Source organism: Struthio camelus, chromosome 11 (assembly GCF_040807025.1).
Source record: "Struthio camelus isolate bStrCam1 chromosome 11, bStrCam1.hap1, whole genome shotgun sequence".
Taxonomy (NCBI): Eukaryota; Metazoa; Chordata; class Aves; order Struthioniformes; family Struthionidae; genus Struthio; species Struthio camelus.
Window position 1 is genome coordinate 17,868,530 of NC_090952.1, and position 22,627 is coordinate 17,891,156.

Below are 22,627 nucleotides of genomic sequence, written 5' to 3' on the forward strand. Positions count from 1 at the left end.
AGGATGGATACAGAGACTGAGGATTAGGGTAGCTGTGGGTAGCTGTGTAGCAGCAGTTCTTCATCCTCATAAGGACCACAACTCACTCATTGCGATAACTTTGAGAGAGTATGTGGACCTTGGTGACAAGGTTTGGTGAATCACCAGAGTTCTGCCTCCTCTGTCTCACTGTGCACTGTACTGGTAGATGCAGAATGGCCCTGAGATCACAGACATTAACATGCTTCTGACCTGGAAGAGGGTCCTCCAGATTGGGAATACTAGGGAAGACACCATAGATCTACCCTGAGGCAGCCCATTTTACCAAGCTAGAATTTGGAGTTGGATGTAATTTAGGTGTCTCCATATGGGAAACTGTCTGAGAGAGGAGAGTTGGGATACGCGAAGACTCTGTGTGTTAAAAGAGAACATTAAAAGAGGGGGGAGGTTATTGTTTCATTGCTGTCATTGTTGCGTATGTGGCTTGTGTCAGCATGGGATGTTTCTGAGCTAGCTGACCTAGTTCTTGATAAATGAATTATATATGATATTATTCAGATCTACACTGGACTTCCATTAATCCATGCTTTTTAGGAAATACACAATGGTAATGTGCTACTTTCCATCTTTAATGGTAAGGTTAACAAAGATGTGATCTTCCACTTCAGTCCCATCTCTGAACAATTCAAAGGTATTAAGGAATCTTTTTTCTAACAGTAATATCAATTCACACTGATGGAGAAAAAGTTCAGATTTGTGATGCTCTGGGAATATGTTTCCACTGACTTCTCTCCACTGTGGCTTGATGTTGAGGACCTTCCTCACTCAACAGCCCCACAGAACAGAGTGGGAGGGTCTTGTTTTGGAGCATAAGAGTTTTTTCCCATAACATGCTTTGGTCCGATGAAGTCAGAACAGAGTGGTTTGACCTCTGCGGAGTATTACCTGCGACTTTTTTAGTGCCAGCTTGGGTACTCATTTTTATGAGAGTTGCCATAGGGACCGGGTTCCTAGTTATCAGCTTAAACAGCTTCATGTATGATTAATGTTAATTGCCCATTTTGCATGGATAACTTTTTTCCTACTGCTGAATTGGCTCTTGTTGCCTTTGATCTGGCTGGTGATACAACGTCCTGCAATGGTTAGACAAGCGATCAGTTTGCCAACACGGAGAGGAGACAGAATCAGGTTGCTGGGAGGTCAGAGTTTGTTTCTCTTCTTAAACACTGAAAGGTCAAGTAGAGTTTAACTACCACTGGCATCTTTGAAATGTTATAATAAATGCCAAAGCAAGGATAATGCTTTTAATTCATGCTATGATTAAGAAAAAATCTTGTAGTAATAGAAGTAAATAATTGTAACTCAGATTATCAAAAATGTTATGTTTATTGGTAAGGACTTCAAACAATACCTTTCACAATCATTAGCATGTATTTCATGTAAGAAATCCGTCATGGCGGTGATCTTTGAAGAACACAAAATTTTAATATGTGGTTACTGTTCCAATTTCAGCAAAGTGAATAAAGTTTTTTTTATTTGTAAGTACTTGCACCAGTTACTGCCACTATTATCAGAGCAGTTTGCACAGCGTGTCCTATGGTACCTCTGTATTTCTCCTTTAAGCCTAATAAAACATGTTGCTATTGAAGAAATCTGTGATACATTTGAGAGCTTCCTAAATCACAAGTCTAGCATATTTTTATACCAAATAGCTCAAGGTTCTTGGAATCAATAATTAATTTATTAACTGGATATCTTTTGAAAAAACAAAATCAGCAGTCCTTGCTATGCTGTCCACTGCCAATTCATAAATAGTTGATGACAAAAATGAAAAGTGTAACAGTAAAATTCAAAATCTTCACGATCAAAGTATTGAGTACTTCATCTATCACAACTTGGAATAAATATATCACAGAATGTGTCATATCTCATTGACACTGCAAGACATAATGCTTTCCCTTGTTATCTAGCTAACTGCCAAGCCTATGAAGTTTATAGGCTGCTAAGATAATGTGCTGGTGGTAATCCACTTCAGTTGCAGAAATATGAAGTACTGTTGAAATATATTTCTAGTTGGTTTATTCTTTGCTCTCAAGAGGGTAGGATACTATTTCAGTTCCTCTAAGAAAGCCCAGAGAATGAAAAGCAAAACATCAGGATAAATTATGCTAAATGGTGGACTAGACCCCAGAGGAAATCATGCTTCTGTGCTACAGTATTCCCCCATTTATCTTACAAATGTTACGTTTAATGTTAATTTTCTAAAGCAAAAGCATTCAAAGATTCATCCGATCCTTGTAATAATGGTTTTAGTGTTACAGTGTTATTTGTCAAGCTCATGCCATCATAACTTACTTTTCTAGTTTTGACATACCATTCATACAGAAAATATTTTGGGCTACTAATACGTATGTGTGTTTTTATTTCACAAAACACAAATAACCTGGTAACTAAACTCCAGAACTTAACAAATAATTGCCAGCAAGCAATTACCATTCAATTAAAGAGTAATTACGTGGTTATTTGTGCCCTGTAAAATAAAGCATTACTGAAATCAGTAATGCAATCAATATTTTAGCAGAAACAGGATGCTGCAGTGGTGGACCTTTCAACCTGTGCTGATTAAATTGTCATCCAAATAACAGTTTCCTAGTTAAATCACCACATGTTTATTTGTCTTGATTAATATGCAAATTCACTTCTGATTCTAGTAAATTTCTTACATTTAAAAACACAAAAGTACAGCACTATCATATATCAGCAGTGATGTGCTGTAAGTTTCCACTGGTTAATTATATTTTATGAAGTGTTGATGCATTTGTAGATTTTATAAAATATTTTATAAAATACATTTATAATAAGCATAATGTAGAGTTGCTAAAGACGGAGCTGATCAGTAATTTTCACAAAATCACAAAACAAGCCTTACTTTATATTTTTGATTCAAATTAAAAATGCTTGGGAAGTCAAGGGATTATATAAACCTTTGAGAGGAAAAATAATAAAATTAGCTCTCACCAGGAGTGGAAAATAAAGGAAGAAGCAGACACTAATGAACAATTTCTCAACATTTTACTGTATAAATTTTAACTGTCAAGCGTACTGTTTAAAATGTAATTTAATCTCTGACAAAGTTCATTCCAAACAAAATAAATAAATGATCAACATTCAGATCATATTGTCCTGGTTGCTCGTTTTCCTCTTTCAGAGTTAATGCCTGTTACGGGGGAGAGGATGACAAGAACAGGAATGAAACCCCGTTGTCTCCCTCCCTCTGAAAATCTACATCATAAATAAAATGCCTCTCTACAAAATCTCTTAAAACTGTTCAATTTAGGAAGATGTTTCTTAGCTTAATGTTAACATACAGCTTTATGTAACAGGTCTTTAGTGTTTGAGATGGAGAAGCAAATGTTTCATAGTTCTGTTGACTGAGCTCTGCTGCTGGATAAACCTGCTAATTTTAGCTGGTTTACTTTTGTAATTTTTGCCAAGGACAGTAAGTGCCAAGTAAGTGCTTATAACTGTGTGTGCACAGACTTCTGTAAGTCAAAAGAATAACAATTGATTTTTATTTAAAAACTCCGCTTACAAAGCCTAATACTATCTGGTAGACAGCGATGCTGTGAAATAAACGGAAAGGTTTTTGTAGACATCTTATTTGGAGGTAATTTTAATAGAGGATGCGTATGTACATCTAACTTTCTGTGAAACTTCTATACTCTTATTTTAGGTTCATTTTATTATAGCCCAGTAAGTCTGGGCTTTTCTAGTAGACTTTACTACCTAGCCGTCATAGTACAGTAAACAAAACATAAAAAAGAAAAATGGAAAAAGTAGCAAATAAAATGAAATACAAAATGGATAACCCCAAAGCTAAAAAGAGGAAGGAATATTTTATAGGCGTAGAATAATAAAGCAAAGAAAAAGATTTTATGCTACTTTGATACTTACTTTGATGTACAGTAAAACAAAATAATACTAGCACACTGTGTGAAAAATGAACAGGTTAATGGTACCTCTGTGCGGTGTTGCTGGAAGTTGTCTTCATTTAAACACAGAGTTTGCCTCGTGTTGATGGAGGGCTTTGCCACTGTTAAGTTGATGGAGTGAGGTTTAACTTAAATTTCTTTGTGAACTTGAAGTCAGTTTTGGAACTACTTTCTATTTAAACCTCATTCATTGTTGCAGGTTTGTTTTTTAATACAGTGTTTCACTGTGTTTTGTCAAAAGCTCTGTTACTCAGCAGAGTAAAATGTGCAGCAATACTTTTCCAAACATAGGGAAGTTGTATTTTTATTAGTGGGCTTGGGGGAGAGTTGATCCAAATGATTTTTTGCTCTTTAAATCTCTGTATTATGGTGACAGCTAAATAGGATGATTAGATATACACAGACTGTAGTGAGGGATAAATGTGATAGCTGAAACAACAGATAAATGGAACAGATGAATATAGAGACCTGTAACACTTTGAATTAAAATTTGCAATCGTAATTCATAGGCTGGTCAAGGGATGGGGAGATTTCGATAGATTAGGCTAACATTCTTGGTTTAACCTATTTGTAGCAGTTAAAAACCGCAGTCAATATGTAAAGACAAGTAGTCGGCTTTGAAAGAGCTGAGTGTTAAATTACTGTTGCAGCTTCAGAAGTAGGCGGCTATCTGCCACGATTCAGAAGGTGATGATTAATATCATAAAGATTGTGTTGCGTTCAAAGTTTTCAACTTCTCCTGTTTAGACAGCGCAACTTGCAATCATATGTGGTCCAGGTATGTGGCACAGACTTAGGAGCAGTTATCGCTGCAGCCGCTGTCCGGTATCCGGATTAGGAACTTGGATACCCTGAAGAATGGAAAAGCTTAAACAGTGCATTGACTGTACGGAAGCATATAGGTGGGCCTCCCCCTGCTCCCAGCCTGGTCAGCCGGAGGTGAGAAGCCCAGTGAGCCCTGAGCTGATTTGTAACAGTTCCTAGGGGCAGCATGCTATACTCATCCAGTACTGTGTCTAAGCTAATGAATTCTGATGGACCTGATCTGAGTAGCTCTGGTGTCCTTATAGTCATTGCATCACTAGTTCACAGTCTCTAGTTCTCAAGTTCTCAGTTTGTGAGCTGAGTAATGCATCCACTTGCATTTTCAAGTGCTTTTGAACCTCTTGATCTCCATTTTACAGTCAGGAATATTAAGAAACAGCAATTAATTAGCAAAGCAGTAGTACAATAAATGCTAGAAATCTGAATTTCTTTCTTCTTGGTCTAGTGATGCAGGTAAAAATTAAACTTTTTTGTCACTTTATGCTCACTAAAGTCACTGTATGACTTTAAGCTCGTGATTGTGCGCTACTCTAGTTCGTTGTTAGTTCGTTTCAGACCCGTACAGTTCTTACATGTTTAACCAACTACATATTTTTCTTTTGTCCTAGGCAAGAATTTATAACGCAGTTTTGTGTATCACTGATGATTCAGATATTTTATACAAATCAATACCACTGTGTAGTAAGCAAATATTTCAAAAAGAAAATGCATTTTCATTTATCCTCTTATTTCATCAGCTCACGACCAGGAAGACCCCCCAAGCGTTCTCTAGGAGTTGCGATACAAGAAAATGCACGTCTTCTGCCCCATGGAGTTCCAGGCCTCTTATCACCAGGACTTATCTCTCCGACAGGTAATAAAATCCATCAGATGATCAGCCTCATCTCTTCATACTGCACAGCAGTTAAAATAAACTAATATTGATCTAACTGCCTTGTCCTTCAGGGCTTTTTCAAGCTTTACCAGAGGTTACATTATTGGATTTTTTGAGTGTTCATGAAAAGTCTGTTTTGTTGCTGCAGTGACTGAAATCTAATGGATTTGTAATTTAGTTCTTTATTAATTGTAATTTCCTTACAGGAAATTCCATTAAATGTGTTATTTTAGTATAAGAAAAAAAAACTGGGAGAATGAACTATTGTCTGAGAGAGCCCTGTAGCATGCATTTCTTCTTTTCAAATGCCTGTGTATTTTAGTTCTCATGGGATATGAACAGCGTGGCTAATACGTATTGTATTGTAACATCATTAATGTATGCTGGGAAGACAGAAAACTGGTTGTACGAATTAGAGAAGAAACACTTGAAAAGCAGATAAGTCTGTGTTGCCACAGTGGGTTCTACTTTAATAATCTGCATTCAATATCATAATATTAAAAACTAGCATGAAAATAGCTGAATTTTTAAACAACACGCTGCGCATAATGTGTAGTATTTTATTTCCATTTATTAATTTATTAATAGAATTTAAATGAACTCTTGTGCTATCTTGATGAGTGTTTTCATTTTTTGTTAACTGACGTGTGCTAGACATATAAGTTTATTTTGGTAATGAAATCGAAAGGTTGCAGCTGTATTAACAGACTATATGTGCATAAAACTAGTTACTTAAATATCCAACAGGCTTTGCAGTTTAAGAGTTACTGTCAACGTCCAGTTTAGATACATCGTATTGCCATAATAACCAAACTAAGTAAAGTGTTGAGCAGGATATTAAGTTGTAGAGCGCGTTACAGAAAAAGAAGAATTAAAAAAGGTAATTGGCAGGAGTGTAGTGACTTAGGTTTTGATCGTGCAGATCATTCTGCTTGCAGAATCTGTTGCACTGTGGCAATGCTTCACTGGTCTCAGTGTTGAGAAATGTAAGATGAGATCCGTAATTTCTCCTGCTACACCTGGAAGTGTTGTTAAGTGTTATAAGGATTTCACAGTGAAACAATAACCTTTATCAGTGTAGAAGTGGGAATGAACATTCTTAAGCAATAGTAACAGTAACCTTAACTGAAGTAGTTAAGTTTGAAAGCATTTTGCTAAAGCCAGCCTCCACAGTTGAGTTAGTCCAACTTAATGTAATATTCGTATATGTAGCAAGGATCGAGAACTGTGTATTTACTCTTACGAAGAGTTTATAAATGAGGATTTTTTTAGTAGTTTTGTTGTGTTCTTTGCCCAAAATTTCATGTATTTGATGTTGTTTGTATTATTACCAATAGACAGGAAAACACAAGAGCCACCTTTTATTGATAATTTCTTGTCAGAAGTTCAGAGTATTCCGTATTACTTTTCCACCCTATGTTTGCAAGTAAGACCTAAAATTAAGCAGTATACTGTATTGGTTTAAATAAAGAAATATTTTAGGTCTCGGTGTGCTGGGTATGCCTAGTAAAGTAGTACAGTAGATTCATAGTGTGTCTCTGAGATGCTAACTGAAATTGAGTAAAAATTGGGGGAATTTTTTAAATTGAATTTCTAGACTGTTTTAAGTTTAGAATCTGAAATGATGCCTGGGATGCATGCCACTTTATTTAACTAGTGGAGGAGTGTGTAAGAAGATTGGACCCAGGGGGTTTCTCTTTCAGCTGAGGCACAGGGTTGCCAACCTTTCTGACCTTGTGGCTGTGTATGCAAACCTATGTGTGACTAAGTGCCAAAAGTCACAAACAATGTGCCGCAAACCCCTGAAAGGGAGTTTTGGAAGTAGCTTGTAGGTAGGAGAAAAAGCAGTTTCCAGAGCATCCCACGGGAGTAAGCTGATGTGTGAATGCAGCATGGTCACAGCGAGCCGATGAAGTTTTCCTCAGAGGCTTCTCCTGGCTGGCGACTTGGACTGCCTGGACTACCTGCCAGTTCCTGGTGATAAGAGAGCCCAGCTGCCGGTCCTGGGGTGCAGGTGCTACACTTGTATGGCCGGTCTATCTTTGTCATGCAAGAATCAGAGCTATCGAATTTTTTGAGTTGTCTTTTCGTGTTCATAAAGGAAGAACAAGATAAAGAAAGATAGGGGAATCGCTGAGTGAGGCACTGAGTGCCAAAAGAGCCACTTGTAAACTCAGTGGGGATTTGAGCCGTTGTAAACTTGATGGAACACCTGGGATTTGAAGCCTCCGTTAGCTTTATTTATATCTATTTACACTTAATTACTGACTGCTTTACTCTGGTTGCCTTCAACACCATTGCAATTGGATTCTTTTCTTTTGACTGAACTAGGAAGAAAACACATTTTAACACTTCTCACAGAATAGAGATTTTCCTACCAGACTCGTGTGCGGAGGACAATAGACTGGAATAAAAGTTACAGGGATGTTAACCCATTGTCTTCTGGCTGAGTTTTAATTTGGTTATTTATTATCTGAAACTTGCAAATAATTTGCTGTGTGGTTCAGACAGTTCTGGCCACAGAATTTGTATCTTAAGAGAATTGGTTTCCTGTCACTGACTTCCTCCTGCTCAGCAGGCCGGCCACCTTGGCGAATGCTTTTTGCTTGGAGTGCTCTGTGCTCTCCTGCTGTACCTCCGGCAGCAGTAGGAGAGGAGCCGGACAAGGGCTGTGAGGGAGACTGGGGCGCGCTTGCAGCATACGAGGGTGAGATCCAGGGATACATCCGCTCTTTCCAGTAGGACTGATGGTGAAATGGAGGCAGGAAAGAGTCTTTGCATCTTGGTGGCTGCTTCAGTTATACTGCACTATAATTTGCCAGAGACATTTCCTCCTAGGGATGTCTTCTGATCTACTCCTGGAGAATGCCTGTGTCTCCTCTTGTCCCTTTTCACGCAGCACAGATACAGAGATGATTATATTAATCTGCCAACATACTTTATCTTGAAAATTTCAGACTCCTCATGCTCACGTGACTTCCACATTTTCTAATGTGTCTGACTTGCAATCCCAGTTTTCTTCTTCAGATAAACTCACTTTGGCAACAAACTCCACATCAGCGACTGCAGCATGATTCGTCATCCTTTGCATTTTTCAGTTTTACTTCCGATTTGGTGATGTGTGAAGTCAAAGTAAAGGCGTTTGCCCTCAAGCTTACTGTTGGGTAGATGGGTAGCTCTCGAGGAGTTGCTGTTCTAGCTGCAGAGCTCACAGATCTGTCTGTAGAGGGTATTGCAGAGTGATGATTAGTAACTTCCTGCAGACTTTGAGTGAACCATCTGTGTTTCCACTCCTTGAAGTGTGCTGTTATTTTCATCACCCATTTGGTCTGTGTCAGCTCAGTTTACATGGTCATTTTCACGTAATAAACAGGTAGTTAAATTAGGCATACTGCATTTCCCAGTGCAGAGTATAGTTTTTTTACATCTTGGCAAACTGGACTACAGCTACTCTTACCTATAAGTAACTTGTGAAGGAGCCATAAGTGAAGTGTCTACCTTTTGAAATATTTGCAGGTACCTTCTACATTTGGGGAATGGGAATGTTTGCATTATAATGAGCCTAGAGCAGCAGGGTAGTTAAAATTACTGTGATTGAGAAAGATGAGGCTGTGTGCCTGGAATGCATGATGCCACTGGGAAGTGTTTGCGTAAACAGCTTGGTGACGGTGCCAAAACTGCATCCTTCAAGATCTCATATTTAACTACTGTCCGTTTTGCATTAAGGGAGGAGACTGTTTTTCTTCTAGTATTCATGTAGGAAATGTGGAAAACAGTGTGGTGCCCTTGCCTGCTGTGAGGGCAAAGGAGAAGTCCAGTATGTCAGAGGGCGATGGTCATCAAAGGCACAGTGCATCACACAATGCGATGTGATGAAATGGCACTAACAAAAAAAAAATAAGGGAGGGGGCGGGGGGCTTATTTCCAGTTGGTGTATAGGACTTGGCCATCAGTGTGTCTTAGCAAGACAGTCAGGGCTTAGTTATGGAATAGATTTCTAGTCAGTTTTAAGCTCTGAAACAATAGTTTTCTTTGTGCAGAGAAATTGAAATCCATTCTATGATATAAACCAATAATTTCAGAAAACTATTGATGTGGACATGAAGCTGAAAGAGTAGCTGGATCTTTTGATAATTATCCATGCTAACCTCAGTCCTCTATCTTTAAATTTAGCTTGTCTCGTAAAAGGTTAGAAAACCGCAATATGAAGTCTTCATTTCAATTTCAATGAATTTTTCAATTTCATTTCAATGAATTTTTCAGTTCATTTCAAATTCCATATTGAATTTGTGAAGTGGTTACTCCTATTTCATTAAAGCCATTTTTGTGAGCTGCTCTGTACTGTGTTCAGTTTTGAAACATTTAGCAAGATCCTGGAGAGGGTGGCTTATGAAGAAATTATCCTGCCCCTGCAAGTTTGTTATACTGTGGTATGGTGCACAAACCTGCTTACTGGGGCATTTTTTCAGGTGGTGGGAGAGCTCCAACACATTTATGCTGACAGTGATAAAAAAAATCCCACCCTATTCACTAATGGTAACATATTTGGGAACTGAAGTGCAAATATCAGAATCATCACTGTTCCCCAAGGGAAAGTTCAGTATTAGAGTATTCCTAGTTGCCAAGCTAATACAAGTAAGATTTAGACAATCTGTGTCAGATAGTGGCCTCATTTGGGATCCTTGGTGCCTATCGTTGACAACCATCTTTGCTATGGTGACAAAAGAAACGATGGAAAACTCAAGAGGTGTGGGAAACGGTCTTTGAATCAGTTAAGGGGTATCTCTCTGGCATGTCTGACTGCACATGTCCTGGGAGTCCTGTTGCTGAATTTGATGGGGCACTAGATAGTCTAGGTAAGCTGTGTGCTCGTGCTAATATGTAGGCAGTCCTGTTTCAATCATTTATATTGCTTTTTTATATTTCTGAGATTAACTGGCCAGAGCTGTGGGCAGTCCTCTAGGCCTAACGTGGAACATGTCGCCAGGCTATATACGACATCGGTCAGCAGATTGCAATGGAGCTTTAGAGCTGAAGTCTTCTGTGCTTTTAGACGGAAAAGGGAGGGTTTTGTGAGCCCTTTCGGAGCTCTGAGATGGTGCGTTGGAGACAGAGACTGAGCAGGCCAGAGGAAACAGGAGGCAGAAAGGTTGAGGGCCTTCAGTGGCTGGTGCATGAAAAAAGGCTGGCTAAAGGGAGTCTGCTGAGAAGCTTTATCATGCTTGTGTGTTGGAAAAGGAAAACTGAGACATGTTGAAATTGATATTCCACTTTGGTGGTGTTTGTGGGATGGGAAGATGAGAAGGTTCAGAATTCCAGATTTTAGACAGAGGGGGAGGTCACCCGAGTTAATAATCATGTGGTAGGAGCACTTTTAGCTGTGTACTGTAGCCACAGGCTATGTCTGGTACTGACAGATGGGGAGGTAGGATGTCTGTGTCCCTCCCCAGGGCTAATAAATCCTGATTAAGCCTGCTGCTTAAACTTATCATCAAGTCTCTTTTTGTTTACTTACATTGGTGACATAAGCAACCCACCTGCATTTCCAAATGTTTAAAATATACTGGTATTTTCATTATCAGTTAGATTAGTTTGACCTTCCTTGAAGTGGTCATTTTTAACTTATAAACAGGCAGTTAAAATAGGCACAGTCTATTTCTCTCATTAGGTATTTGTCTAGGCTTGTTAAGAATGTAATGAATAAAATATAGATCTGTTTGTACAGACATGAATAATTTTTCCGTATAGTTTTGGCTTATTAGAAAGTAAGGCAAGCTGTTGTGAGGTGAATAGTTTCATGTAATTAATTTTTTTGTGTAATAAATATTTGGTAGATAAAACATTGCACATCATTGTGGGACTTCAAGTGTTACTTCAATTCAGCAGCGATATTAAGTAGTTGCTTAGTCTCTCTGCAGAACAGAGAGGATAAAACGGTATTCATTGCAGTCTTTAAGCAATTTAATTTGGTATATCCTTGTTAGAAGAATAAACAGGATTAGAGGCTTTCAAAGTCTTTAGTATCCAGTTGCCTTTTATTGACGCATGCACGAAGTCAGTGGCTCAGCTGGTATGCAGAGCTGCCACAGTAGCTCCTCGGTGTCATTGACTCAACAGATTTTCTCCTTATTTCCATCTGAAACTGGTGTTGCTCCAGAGACACTCACCTGTGACAGCCTACTCTCTGCTAGCTGAGCAACTGTGTGCACCAGGTTAGAAAAGCTGAGGAGTAAGAAGAGGCAAGAGCATACTTGACTGTGGGGTGCAGTATAGGTGGAAGGAGGTTGGCTTGCTAAGCAAAGGAACCCGTTGCACGTGCAGTATTGACTCAGGGATCCGCCGTGTCAAAACCTTGGCTTTCAAGGTTTGCCTCTTCATATTTTAAAAGCCAAGGTGCTCTGGTTCTGAGAAAAAGGGTTTTTTTGAAGAAAAAGCATATGATCAAGGTCAATTTACAGAATATCTATTGACCGATTTCACCTCTTAGGGCTACTTTGCCTGACAGCTGCTGTCAGGGGTCACGGAGCCTCCGAGCATAGGGAGCAGATGATCATAGGGATAAGGAATTGTTTCCTTTCTCAGCTTACTTAACTGAGCATTTTTGTATGTTGACAAAACCATACCTATTTCTGTGGCTCATTTCACTGTTTACGATTATCCCTTTTTTTCAGTTTTCATCGATGTCATTTTAAAGTTCCCTTCTTAATGAGAAGCATATGTACAACTTTGGCATTACCTGGCTTGGTAGAAATTATTATTTTTAATCAAAGGCAAACATACTGATTAAGGATGTTGCAGCACTTCTCTGCCTATAGGGAATGATAACAATTTATAAATTGTTCTTAGTGACAATTCAGTAGTGAATTACTTTGATCTATATGGCTAATAAATTAATATGATTAAGTTAATGAGTAGTGTAAGTGTTGCCAAACTCCACTAGTCGGGCTTTTAATGCTGCTCCACATTTGCAGTTCCAGCTTCCCCCTGTGGTGAGAGGATCAGTGCTACCTACGCACTGTCATTGTGATAAATGGCATATCCCACAGTGCCCTGCATTCCATCTGGTGTGTCCCCAAAATGAGAAATATTTTATACAAATCACACACTCAGAAGCTCAAAGGACTGCAGAAAGATCTGTTTTTTCAAACAATAATAAAAATGCATATATCTCTTTAGCAGCTCTTCATTTTTACTGTCATAATGAATGCATATAGCTTTGGGAAATGAAAACTCATGTGAGTAACATAGGAAAGTTATCCACTCCACAGTAAAGCTGACAAATAAGTTACATGCTCTCTCTTTTAGTTGATGATGAAATGTTCTTAGATAAAAAAAAGATGTTAGAACATCTATTTAACTGGAGTTTAAAATTAAAGACCATGTGTGCTGCATGATTGAGTACCCCTGCATCTCATGCCTGCAAATTTCTGTGCTGAAGGGAACATGAATTTGAGTGGATGAGGAATGCAGAATCATATCATTACTCTTTAAAATACAGCCATTCAGTAGGATTCTGAAAAATAACCTGAAAAACTATACTTAGTGACTATGAGTCAGCTGGTTCCTTTCTTTCCTTCTCTTTCTCTTTTTATATTATCTGTCTTCAGAGATACGTTTTTAGTGTCTACTTTCTCTTGGTGGGATGCTACACTTTAGACAAATGCATGCTTACAGCTGTTGAGAATTTACTGAATAGTTAACCTTGTTGTAAATTTAATTTACACATAGCCTCAGCTACTAATTAACGTCCGAGAAGTGTGAAACTCAGTTACTTCATTTTATTTTGTAAGCATTTGCACGAATTTTTTTTCAATTTGATCCTGCTGATTCCTACATCTTTTGAAAGGACAAAGTTCAGCTAAAGTGGTCACACTGAGAGAATTAAGACTGTATTCCCTTGATACTTAGGCCATGTCTGCTCTCCGTTTGGCCTGATTTGCAAATAGAAGTGAACCGTTTGAAAAAGTCAGCCTAAGTATTGCAGAGGTAACAAAATCAGAATGTTTTCATCTGTCTGCTTTCTGTGATTTGTGACATATTTTCCTGCCATCTTTTTTGTTAGGCTGGTGTCTGAAAGCATGGAGATTTGTAATGATCATAGTATCTGCCTCTGTTTCTCCCATCTTTAGTCACCTTTAAACGTGTTGGGCGAGACTGAGAAAGTTAGAAATGTTCGGGTCAGTTACGCTCCTAGAAGGAAGCTTGGTAGAGGAGAGAGACCCAAATTAGCTTTCCTACTAGAGGAAAAGAAGAAAAAGTTCAGCTGTTGTCTGTGTGGTTTCACAGCATCTGAAGGCCAGTCAGCATGCATACCTTTTGCATAGCTAGCAGACAGGTATGAGAGAGAGAAGCAGAAGGGATGTGAGGAGCTCCTGAGAGCAGAAAAAAAGACGAGGGTGGATGGCAGTGGAGGATGTTGGGAACATACAAAGAGCTGAAAGACTGTGATGGATGTCAGAGATTGGGAAGGTTATTGTCAAGCTGAAGAGACGTGGAGATGAAGAGAAAGTTCTATGAGGGGTGGTTGGAGAGGTTGGGAGAGATTCAAGGTGTAGCTTCAGGGTGTTGCTGAGCTAGATTGCATCTGGACTACTGCACCCAGCAGTTCCCCCCCCCCCCCCCCCCCAAACAAGAAGGATGCTGATCAGGTGGAGTGAGTTGTGGAGGGCCACTGCAGGGGCTGCTGGGGCACATGCCTCTGCGGAGCGGCCAGGGAGTGGGGTTTGTTCAGCCTGGAAGAGAGACACTTTTAGGGCGGCGGGACCTCACTGTGGCCATGAGGCATCTACAGGGAAGTCATCAAGGAGCTGGGCTTTTCACTGAGGTGGACAGTGAGAGTGAGAGAACCAGCCTCAGTCAATTCTGTTAAGAAAGTTCAAAACTTCAGTTTTTTTACTTCCTGCAGTTTGCAGATTCCCACTTACTCTTCTGGAAATAAATCTGTGTGCTTTAATGGCTATGTCACTTTCTGGTTATCAGATATAGTGGGGAGTTTTTTGTTTTTGTTTTTCTTTTTTTTCTTTTTGGTCCAAGAATCATGCTTCCTACTTAGGGAAACCAGAATGGCTTGGAAATTCTTTATTTTTTTTTAAAGTCATCATTAAGAGACCTCTTAAAAGTGTAAATGATATTAGGAGGTATGAAAGATTTGTTATCTTCAGCTCTCTCCATTGTCTGAAGAATTGTTTTGGCAGTAAGAAAATAATGCTATTGTAGTCAAATAGTTGTTGTAAAGTTTTATTTTCTTCTACAACAGCATGGCTAAGCTGAACTATTATTTACACTCCAAAATATTCTCTATTGAGAAACTTTAACCAATATCACAGCAAACGTATTTCAAATGTCATGAGCGTGTTTGTGTAAGAATCACAGACTGACTGCATATTGTATACCGCCTTGCATTAGTATAGGAAGTTGTTTTCTGGATTCGCTGAAATTGCCTTGTCATTGGGGAATTTTTACATTAATGCTCACAGAATAGCTTATTGACTTAGCTGGTTATGAGGCTCATCAAGTGCACTGTAGGATCATAATCCTCTGGTAGGCAAATCGAGCATCCTCAGATTCTGGACTGTTACCTTCAGTGACATCAGGCTTATTCATGATTTTCCAATACTTTAGAAGCAAGCGTATTATGTTCTAAAAACAGAACTCTGAACTTTATGGAGTGCAACATAGACACAAGTGGCACAGATCCTCACTGATATCTCTACTTTGCTTTAGCTTTATCTCACAGTATTTCAGAAGATGTATTAAGCTCCAGATACCTGCCCACACTTAAATTTTAATTCCGATGACTTGAGAGGTAACTGCCTATAAGACAGTGGAAACTAAAATTAGTTTGTAGAATCTATTTAAATAAACACAATTGTAACTGCCTAGATAATACATCTGTCATTGTAGAAAAATGTTGGCTCGTCCTCTTTTTGCAGCGCTAAAATCCAGTATATGTGCACAAATAATACTCTCTTAAAATGTAGCATTCATATCTAAATTAGATTTGAGTAGTACGCGTTCCTGTAAGAAAGTTTCTTGAGGCTGTGTTTTGGCAGAGTTGTTGGTGTAGTAACACTGTTGCAAAATATTGAAAAAATTACATAGGGAATAAGTCTCATTGGATTAAAAAGTAAGTATGTACTATACTTAGATCCAGGTATGTCCATAGTTACAGTTCTGGTCAAGGATTAAGTCTTTTCAATGTAATAATACAACAGCTGTTGCACTTCAGTGGTTGTCATACAGACCTCTGGAGTCCTGAACAAGCAAAACGCTTAAGTACGTTTTTGAGATTAAGTCTGTAAGTAATCCGATTGATTGGGATTGGATTACTTGTATGCTTAAACAAACGCGTAAGTATTTCGCTACTCCTGGGCTACGGTGTTTTGGAGAACACATTGCGTAAGGATTCTTTGGCAAAATTGTGAATTCGAGCAGTACCTATATCAAAGCAATACTCCCTTTTGATGGTAGCAGTGGTCTTTGTCCTTTTACTGTCTTGCATGGGGTGGGGTTCGTGACAGGGAGCAACATGATGTGTAAAAATTGAGTTCTGTTAATTAGCAGCAGAAGCGAACTTTAATCACTTTAAAACTGTTGAGGTTCGTCAGACTGATTTGTGAGGGAGTATACGGGTAACAAACTGGACAGCCAAATGGTTGCTGATCAGGAAGTCACCTGAAAGATGGTGGTTATTCGTTCTTCTGCGGCTGTGCGGAGCGGCTCAGACCGGTGGGGGTGTCCACGGTGGCAGACAGCAGCTCGGCCTGTCTGCGGGCAGGGAGTCGCCAAGCACGCTCTCCAGTTCTCCCCGCTCTTGGAAGTGTTTCTCCTGGAGACGGGCACCTGCTGTCCGTCTTTTGACGCAGAGGCAGGAGGACTCGTATGCTGAGGGTGATTTTAGAGCCCTAAAAACTGAAACGGTGCATGCAGATTTTCTTTATATTCCAGAGATTTCAAACAACCAGGGAGGGATCCAAAGGGCTGGCTCCTGTGGCAAAAATCTGGAGGGCGGCTGACAGGCAGAAGTCGGCTAGTCCTGGCCCAGTGGTGTATATGTTTGCCCTTAAGGGAAACCAGTGTGTCCTGTGCAGTATACACAGCAAATTTGCTGTAATAAAAATGGAAGTTGCAGAGTGGCTACTGAGGAAATGACTTGACCAGTGGCCACTTTTCATTTCAATTGGTAAAAGTAATTGTCATGCTCATTTACTTTTTAACACAACGATAATGAACAGTAATATTAATTAGATATTAAATCAATTGAATCAATATTAATTCATTATTAATTTCATGTGTAGAGGTTACATTTGCTAAAACTTGCTACTGATCTAACTATCTGTGAATAAAATGTGGGCCTACACTGTACGAAATACAGTAAATTGTCTTAGAACTATTCTGCTGGAAAATAATGTCTATGTCTTTATAAATTCTTTGGGGATGCTTTCTTGACATCCTAGAATATTTGGTTTTGACCAGGTTTAACTCCCAGTATCAATATTATCTGTTATTTTGTCATATTACCCTGGAGTATCTCTGTAAGACTGGAAAGCGGGTAGATTTTGTGAAGGAAAACTTGATTCCCTCATAGTAATTGCTAAAAGTGAGATAAGTGTTTTCATACTTTTGAGACTTTTAAAATACGTTCTACAAGCATAAATTTACTATGGCTTTTTACTTATTGGGGAAAACAGATTGAAGGAGAGTACAATAATTTATATTATGGTAGCTTGGAGCTAAAACCCTTAACTGTATTCCAAGAGAAATGAGACAAATGCAGTTCCCACAGAAGAACATTTACTACAGACCTTAGTTTCAAAGTCTTAGGTTTGTGATTTTTTTCTCAGTAACCAGAGAAAGAATTTGTGCTTTGGATATATTTCCAACTTTCTTGAAGATGTTAATAAATATTTGAATTATTTTGTTTACTGCTGCTAACTTCTGGATTAGCCATTGTTTTAGCTTTGCAGAGTAAAGAGCTGATGGAAATGAGGGTAAATATATTCAAACAGTGCAAAAACTGCTGCGCATGAACAGATGTCTACGCAAAATAAGAACTGCGCTGAAAAGTCAGGGAAGAAGATTGGCATGTTTTTAATGCGCGTGCAGAAAGTTGAGAAAAGCAAGTGCAGGAAAAGGAGGCCATCTCATTGCCCTGGCGTAGCTGATCTCCCCTGAGCAGACCCTTGTTCTGGGGAAAGCACAGCAGCAGGTTGGTGTTTCCTCCTGCAAGAGAAGAAAGTGCTCCTCTTTCAGCCCCTCCCAAATAACAATCCATGGTGCCAAATACTAGCAGCGATTGAGGATTCACAGATTAATGATGAAAACACAACATCTCTTAGCATTTTGGGGGGGCAGACATTTTTATTTCAATAAAATTGAAATCATTCAATTTCAATTTCAAAATTGAAATTTCAGTAAAATTTCAATCTATGAATAGATTTCGTGGTTTGGTCTGTCTTATTAAGTGGCTGAGACCATATTAAGGTTTCACTGGAAATGTATTCATATTGTAGAAAACTATTTTATCACAGTCGACATTAAAGAAAAACAAGCTGACTTAATGAGTATAAAATTATACACCATCCTTTTGCTGAAGAGAGAGACCTCTTCAGAGAGAGGCATGCTGGTAGCGACTTGCATTGGTGACGTCGTGTTCTGCCTATTTCAAAGATAAATGTAGGACCAGAGTTTTGGAGGCTTCAGGCTAGAGGCTGAATTCATCCTAAAAATATTTTGCAAAGAAAAATAGTTCTTAGAGCTGCCAGCCTGCTGTGACTCAAATATGGAAAGCTTTACTTCAGAGAGAGAAGTATTCTATATAACACGTGCCTGAATTTAAATGACAGACCTTTTATTAGGGAAGGAAAGCCTTTATTAAAAAATAATTGTTTTTATGTAATCTAATGAATTACAATAAAAGCCTGAGAAATGAGCTGGAAAAAGTAGAGTACTCTCCCATGAAAACAAGCTGTGATAACCTTTTTGTAATTCTTTAGCATGTTGAAAGAGTATTTCTACACAGACTTATTAAATTAAGCAAGGTCACCTTTTCATTTTATTAACAGATTAGCTTTGCCAGATGATGGACTTTGATTCTGAAAAATGTGGATGAATCATGCGGTAACATATGTCAAGTAGAAAATAGGTTATAAAAATGCTAAATCATTTTGATACACCTTATATCTTTGTTTTTAGTGTTGGGCAATTGTAAAAAATGGTTAAATGCTTAATTACCGTTTGTAACATTTGCATATTGATTGGATGTGCTTTACTAATAATAATATTTCTAAGTAGATTATCTCTCTTGACTGGTGCAGTCTCAATCTACTATTTGCATAAAGGGAAGAAAATGGTCTTTCCAACAGTAACATGGAATTCTGTTCTTTTGACACACTGTATGCAATCGTTACTTCGAAAGGTTAGCTATAAATAATAACCAGTGAAACGGGTCATATGCGTAATGATGAGTACATATATTGCATGTATCAACCTGACCCTAGTTCAGCAAAGCAGGAATAAAGCTGACGTCCTAGCATGCCTTCCATTCTTATGCCTTCCCTGACCTCGGCGTGTGTGTTACAGCTTTTCATACCATTTATGTAAGGAAGAATATTACATTTAAAAGGTGTTACATAAATTTAAAACTTACCCTTGCTTTAATTGTTTGTGAAGAACTTCATACAGTCATTTCTAATTAAGACACAAAATGTCATTTATATTTCCAGTCTCTTGGAGTTACTTTTTTTCTGTATTTGCATCTGTCACTTATTTTAGGGAAAAGGAATGCATGCTGTACACTAATATATGCAGCAGAAGTGAGAGAACATCCTGTCAGCAGCCCCAAACTTTGAGGAAATAAAGGAGTTAATTGAATAGATTATTTTTGCATTTCATATATGATTTGAAATGAAAATACAGTAATGTACAGATGCAGCTAAATCCCACTATCATTAACAGCTCAATAGTTCTGCAAACATATGCAGAAAACACCATTCTTGCTACTCACTGCACACACTGGGTGCTCAGCAGAGTGCGATTGACTTGGCCCTGGCAGTCGCAGAGCAGGTGACTTGATTACACTGAAATCAGGCAGAAAATGTCCTCTTCTGGCCACTCGAGTGAATCAGTCAAATTATCGAGTGGCAAAACTAATTCTATGCCTTGGGCCATCAGAGCTGCCACTTCCTATAAGTCAAGCCTTCACTTAGTGTGAAATTGTTTTTTATTTTATTCTCTTTCATTTATTATGCTTATTTCAGCTAATCCATTTAGTGAATGTGAATCACCCAGCATACTAAAGCTATTTCAGATATGCAGCCTTCTAAAGCTTTATTGGTGAAATCTGAGGACCCCTGTCCTTTTAAGGAACTGCCAAGTCTGTTACGACCTATACAGTTAAAAATAATACTTCAGTTTTTCAGATGAGACTAGAATGAGGAGAAAAGTTAAACATGATTTAAAATCGACTAAAACCACATATATCTGAGCTTTCTTTTAAAAGCAGATATAATTCAGATGGGTCCCATTTTTAAGAACTAGAAACATATTTCCTATGAATTGTGGGCCATTAAGTACCAGTTAATTTGAAAGAGTTTGACAGAACAAATATTCCCCTGGAAAGCTTGGAGTATTGTTTTCAACATTAAACTATTGGCTTAAATTCTAACAGAAACAAAGCTATGATCTGCATAAAGTACTCTTACAGGTGATATACCCTAGGCATTAGTTGGGTTTGTAATTCTGTCCAAATGGCAGTCTCTCATTTGACTGTTCCCTCTGGTACACAGCATTAATATTTTCCAGTATAAGAAGAACAAAACATATGGAGTCTTTTATTTCAAGCAAAGAATTATCAAAAGGAATAATGAGAAGAACAGTAAAATGCCCTTGGTGATGGACAAGAGCTCCTACAGCAGAGTGTGTCAGAATCGTTTAAAAAAAAAAAAAAAAGAAAGCCTGAAGGTATCTCCTGTAAGTATGTAAATGTGGCTTTTCTATATGTATAAATTCAAAAATACATAGGTGTATATGTAACATATTCTAAACCAAAGAGGCATGATTCAGGAGAAACCAGATCTATTGTTTTAACTATATGTTCATCCATGTTGACATGCATCTTGGGCAGATGAGAGGACTTGAAGGGTGGAAAGAAATAAGCAGAGCCTGAAAAGTTGGAAGGAACATACTGTGATCAAGATGGATGCATTGCTGACAATGTCAGACCAACAGCTGCTAAATCTAGGAGGCACTTGAAAGAGTCTCTCTATTTTGTTATATATGGAAGTCAATAGGTTATTTGGGCGAAGAGCACCCTATTATTCAAATTCAGTTGACCCAGAAGGCCATGCCATCCTTCAGTGGCAATTTGGAGGGCTTTGCCATTTAGCTAGTGGTTTTGGTATTTCCTAGTAGACAATTATTCTATCTATTTTTTTTATGATATATGGATATATTGATTTCAATGTTTTTTTCCTGAAATGGTTCAGTTTATTCTGTATAAGACTTTAGAAGGCTATTTTGTGCTTGCAGATGGTTAGATTGCTGAAAACTTGTCACCAGAATCTTCTTGTTCAAAGCTATTAAACATTATGGAAATGTACCAGAAATTGTGTTGGTCTCCCTTTTTTGGAACAAACTACTGAAGGACGTTTTCACTTGTAATTATGGATAATATTTCTCTGTAGTAGCTTACCAATCCTGTATATTAGCTAAGTGTGAAGCCTAATCCTTTTGAGAATTTGTGTTGACTGAAGGAAAATTTTCATTATACGTTCTAGGTAGGAAAATATCCTGAGTTTCTTTGCCCATTGATATGACCATGTGCCCTTCCTTTTCCGATGTGTTGCCGTTCATCTCCATTTTTCATTGCATCATATTACTCTGCCTTTCCTCTTTATTTTTTTGCCCTTGACTTTTATGTCTACACGACAATTTGTGTTGACCTTGAGGTTGCCCTCAATTAGCTTGAGCCATTTCAGTATCATGGCCCACACCAAAATCCTCCACAATGTGCTTCTTATTTCGAAAGCAGAGCCATCCTAGAAACTGGTCTGTGCCCATTTTTCTTTTCCTTTCAAGTTCATGTTTATTTCCAGGCAATAAAGAGAAGGAGTGATACAAAAGAGATAGAAATCAGAAGCAATAAATCATAGGATTGCTTCTGGTAGATTTCCTATGCTCATGCCTGCAGTGTCTATACCACCTGCAAAAAGAAGAGGATTAGGAAAGGTTTGGATGAAAGGGATAAATCTTATCCCTGAAAGTTCAACAAACCTCTCAGGATCCAAAGGATGGCTGCCAGGGATCAAGCTTAGGAATTTGACAAATAACGGGCAGATAGGAGATTAGGCTGACTTCATGTTTGACCCTAAATGTCAGAATAGTTATAGCCTTATTGTAGCACGTTCAGAGTTCTTTGGTCTGCCAGTGATGACAGAAAACCTGAAACCCGGATTACGTATGTTCTCGTACAGCTACACCTCATTTCATAGCGCTCCCAGTTTATGAGAAGCTGTTGTTGGCTGCCCTTCCTTGACTGTCCCCTTTCTGCATTGAAAATTCTTCTCTGGACAAACTTCTGTACCGATAATCAAAAACCCTTGGACATCTAATGGCTTCATAAGGGAGCATTTTGGCCTGTGACTAGACAGAAATGGGATAGTCTGTGCTGTCATTACAAAAGATACGCTACTATCAATCTGTGGCCTTTCATCTCTCTGGCTACTCCATTTCTTGCTGTTCATCAGGTATTTTTGTGTTTTCAGATTCTGATCTGTGGAGCAGTATGGCTTCAAATGTGTTTTTGTGTAGCATCTCTCTAGACCTTCAGTGCTGGTGCAGTAAAATTAAGAATAAGATCAAAGTGGTTTGCTAGATAGTAAATCTTTATTACCTGCATGTTTTTAAATGCTGAAGTGATTAGCCACTGTGTTCATTGAGCAACTAGTTGATTTTGGCA

At 38.4% G+C, this 22,627-nt stretch overlaps 1 protein-coding gene across 2 annotated transcripts in view; it reads left to right on the top strand.

Annotated features, from left to right (window-relative positions):
- Nucleotides 1-22,627, top strand: part of DACH2 (dachshund family transcription factor 2) — a 330,706-nt gene that overhangs the window by 162,170 nt on the left and 145,909 nt on the right. For both annotated transcript variants that reach the window (XM_068956818.1, XM_068956819.1), the window contains exon 2: nt 5,534-5,649. In XM_068956818.1, the coding sequence (XP_068812919.1) occupies nt 5,534-5,649 (116 nt within the window). The remainder of the gene's footprint in view (nt 1-5,533; nt 5,650-22,627) is intronic.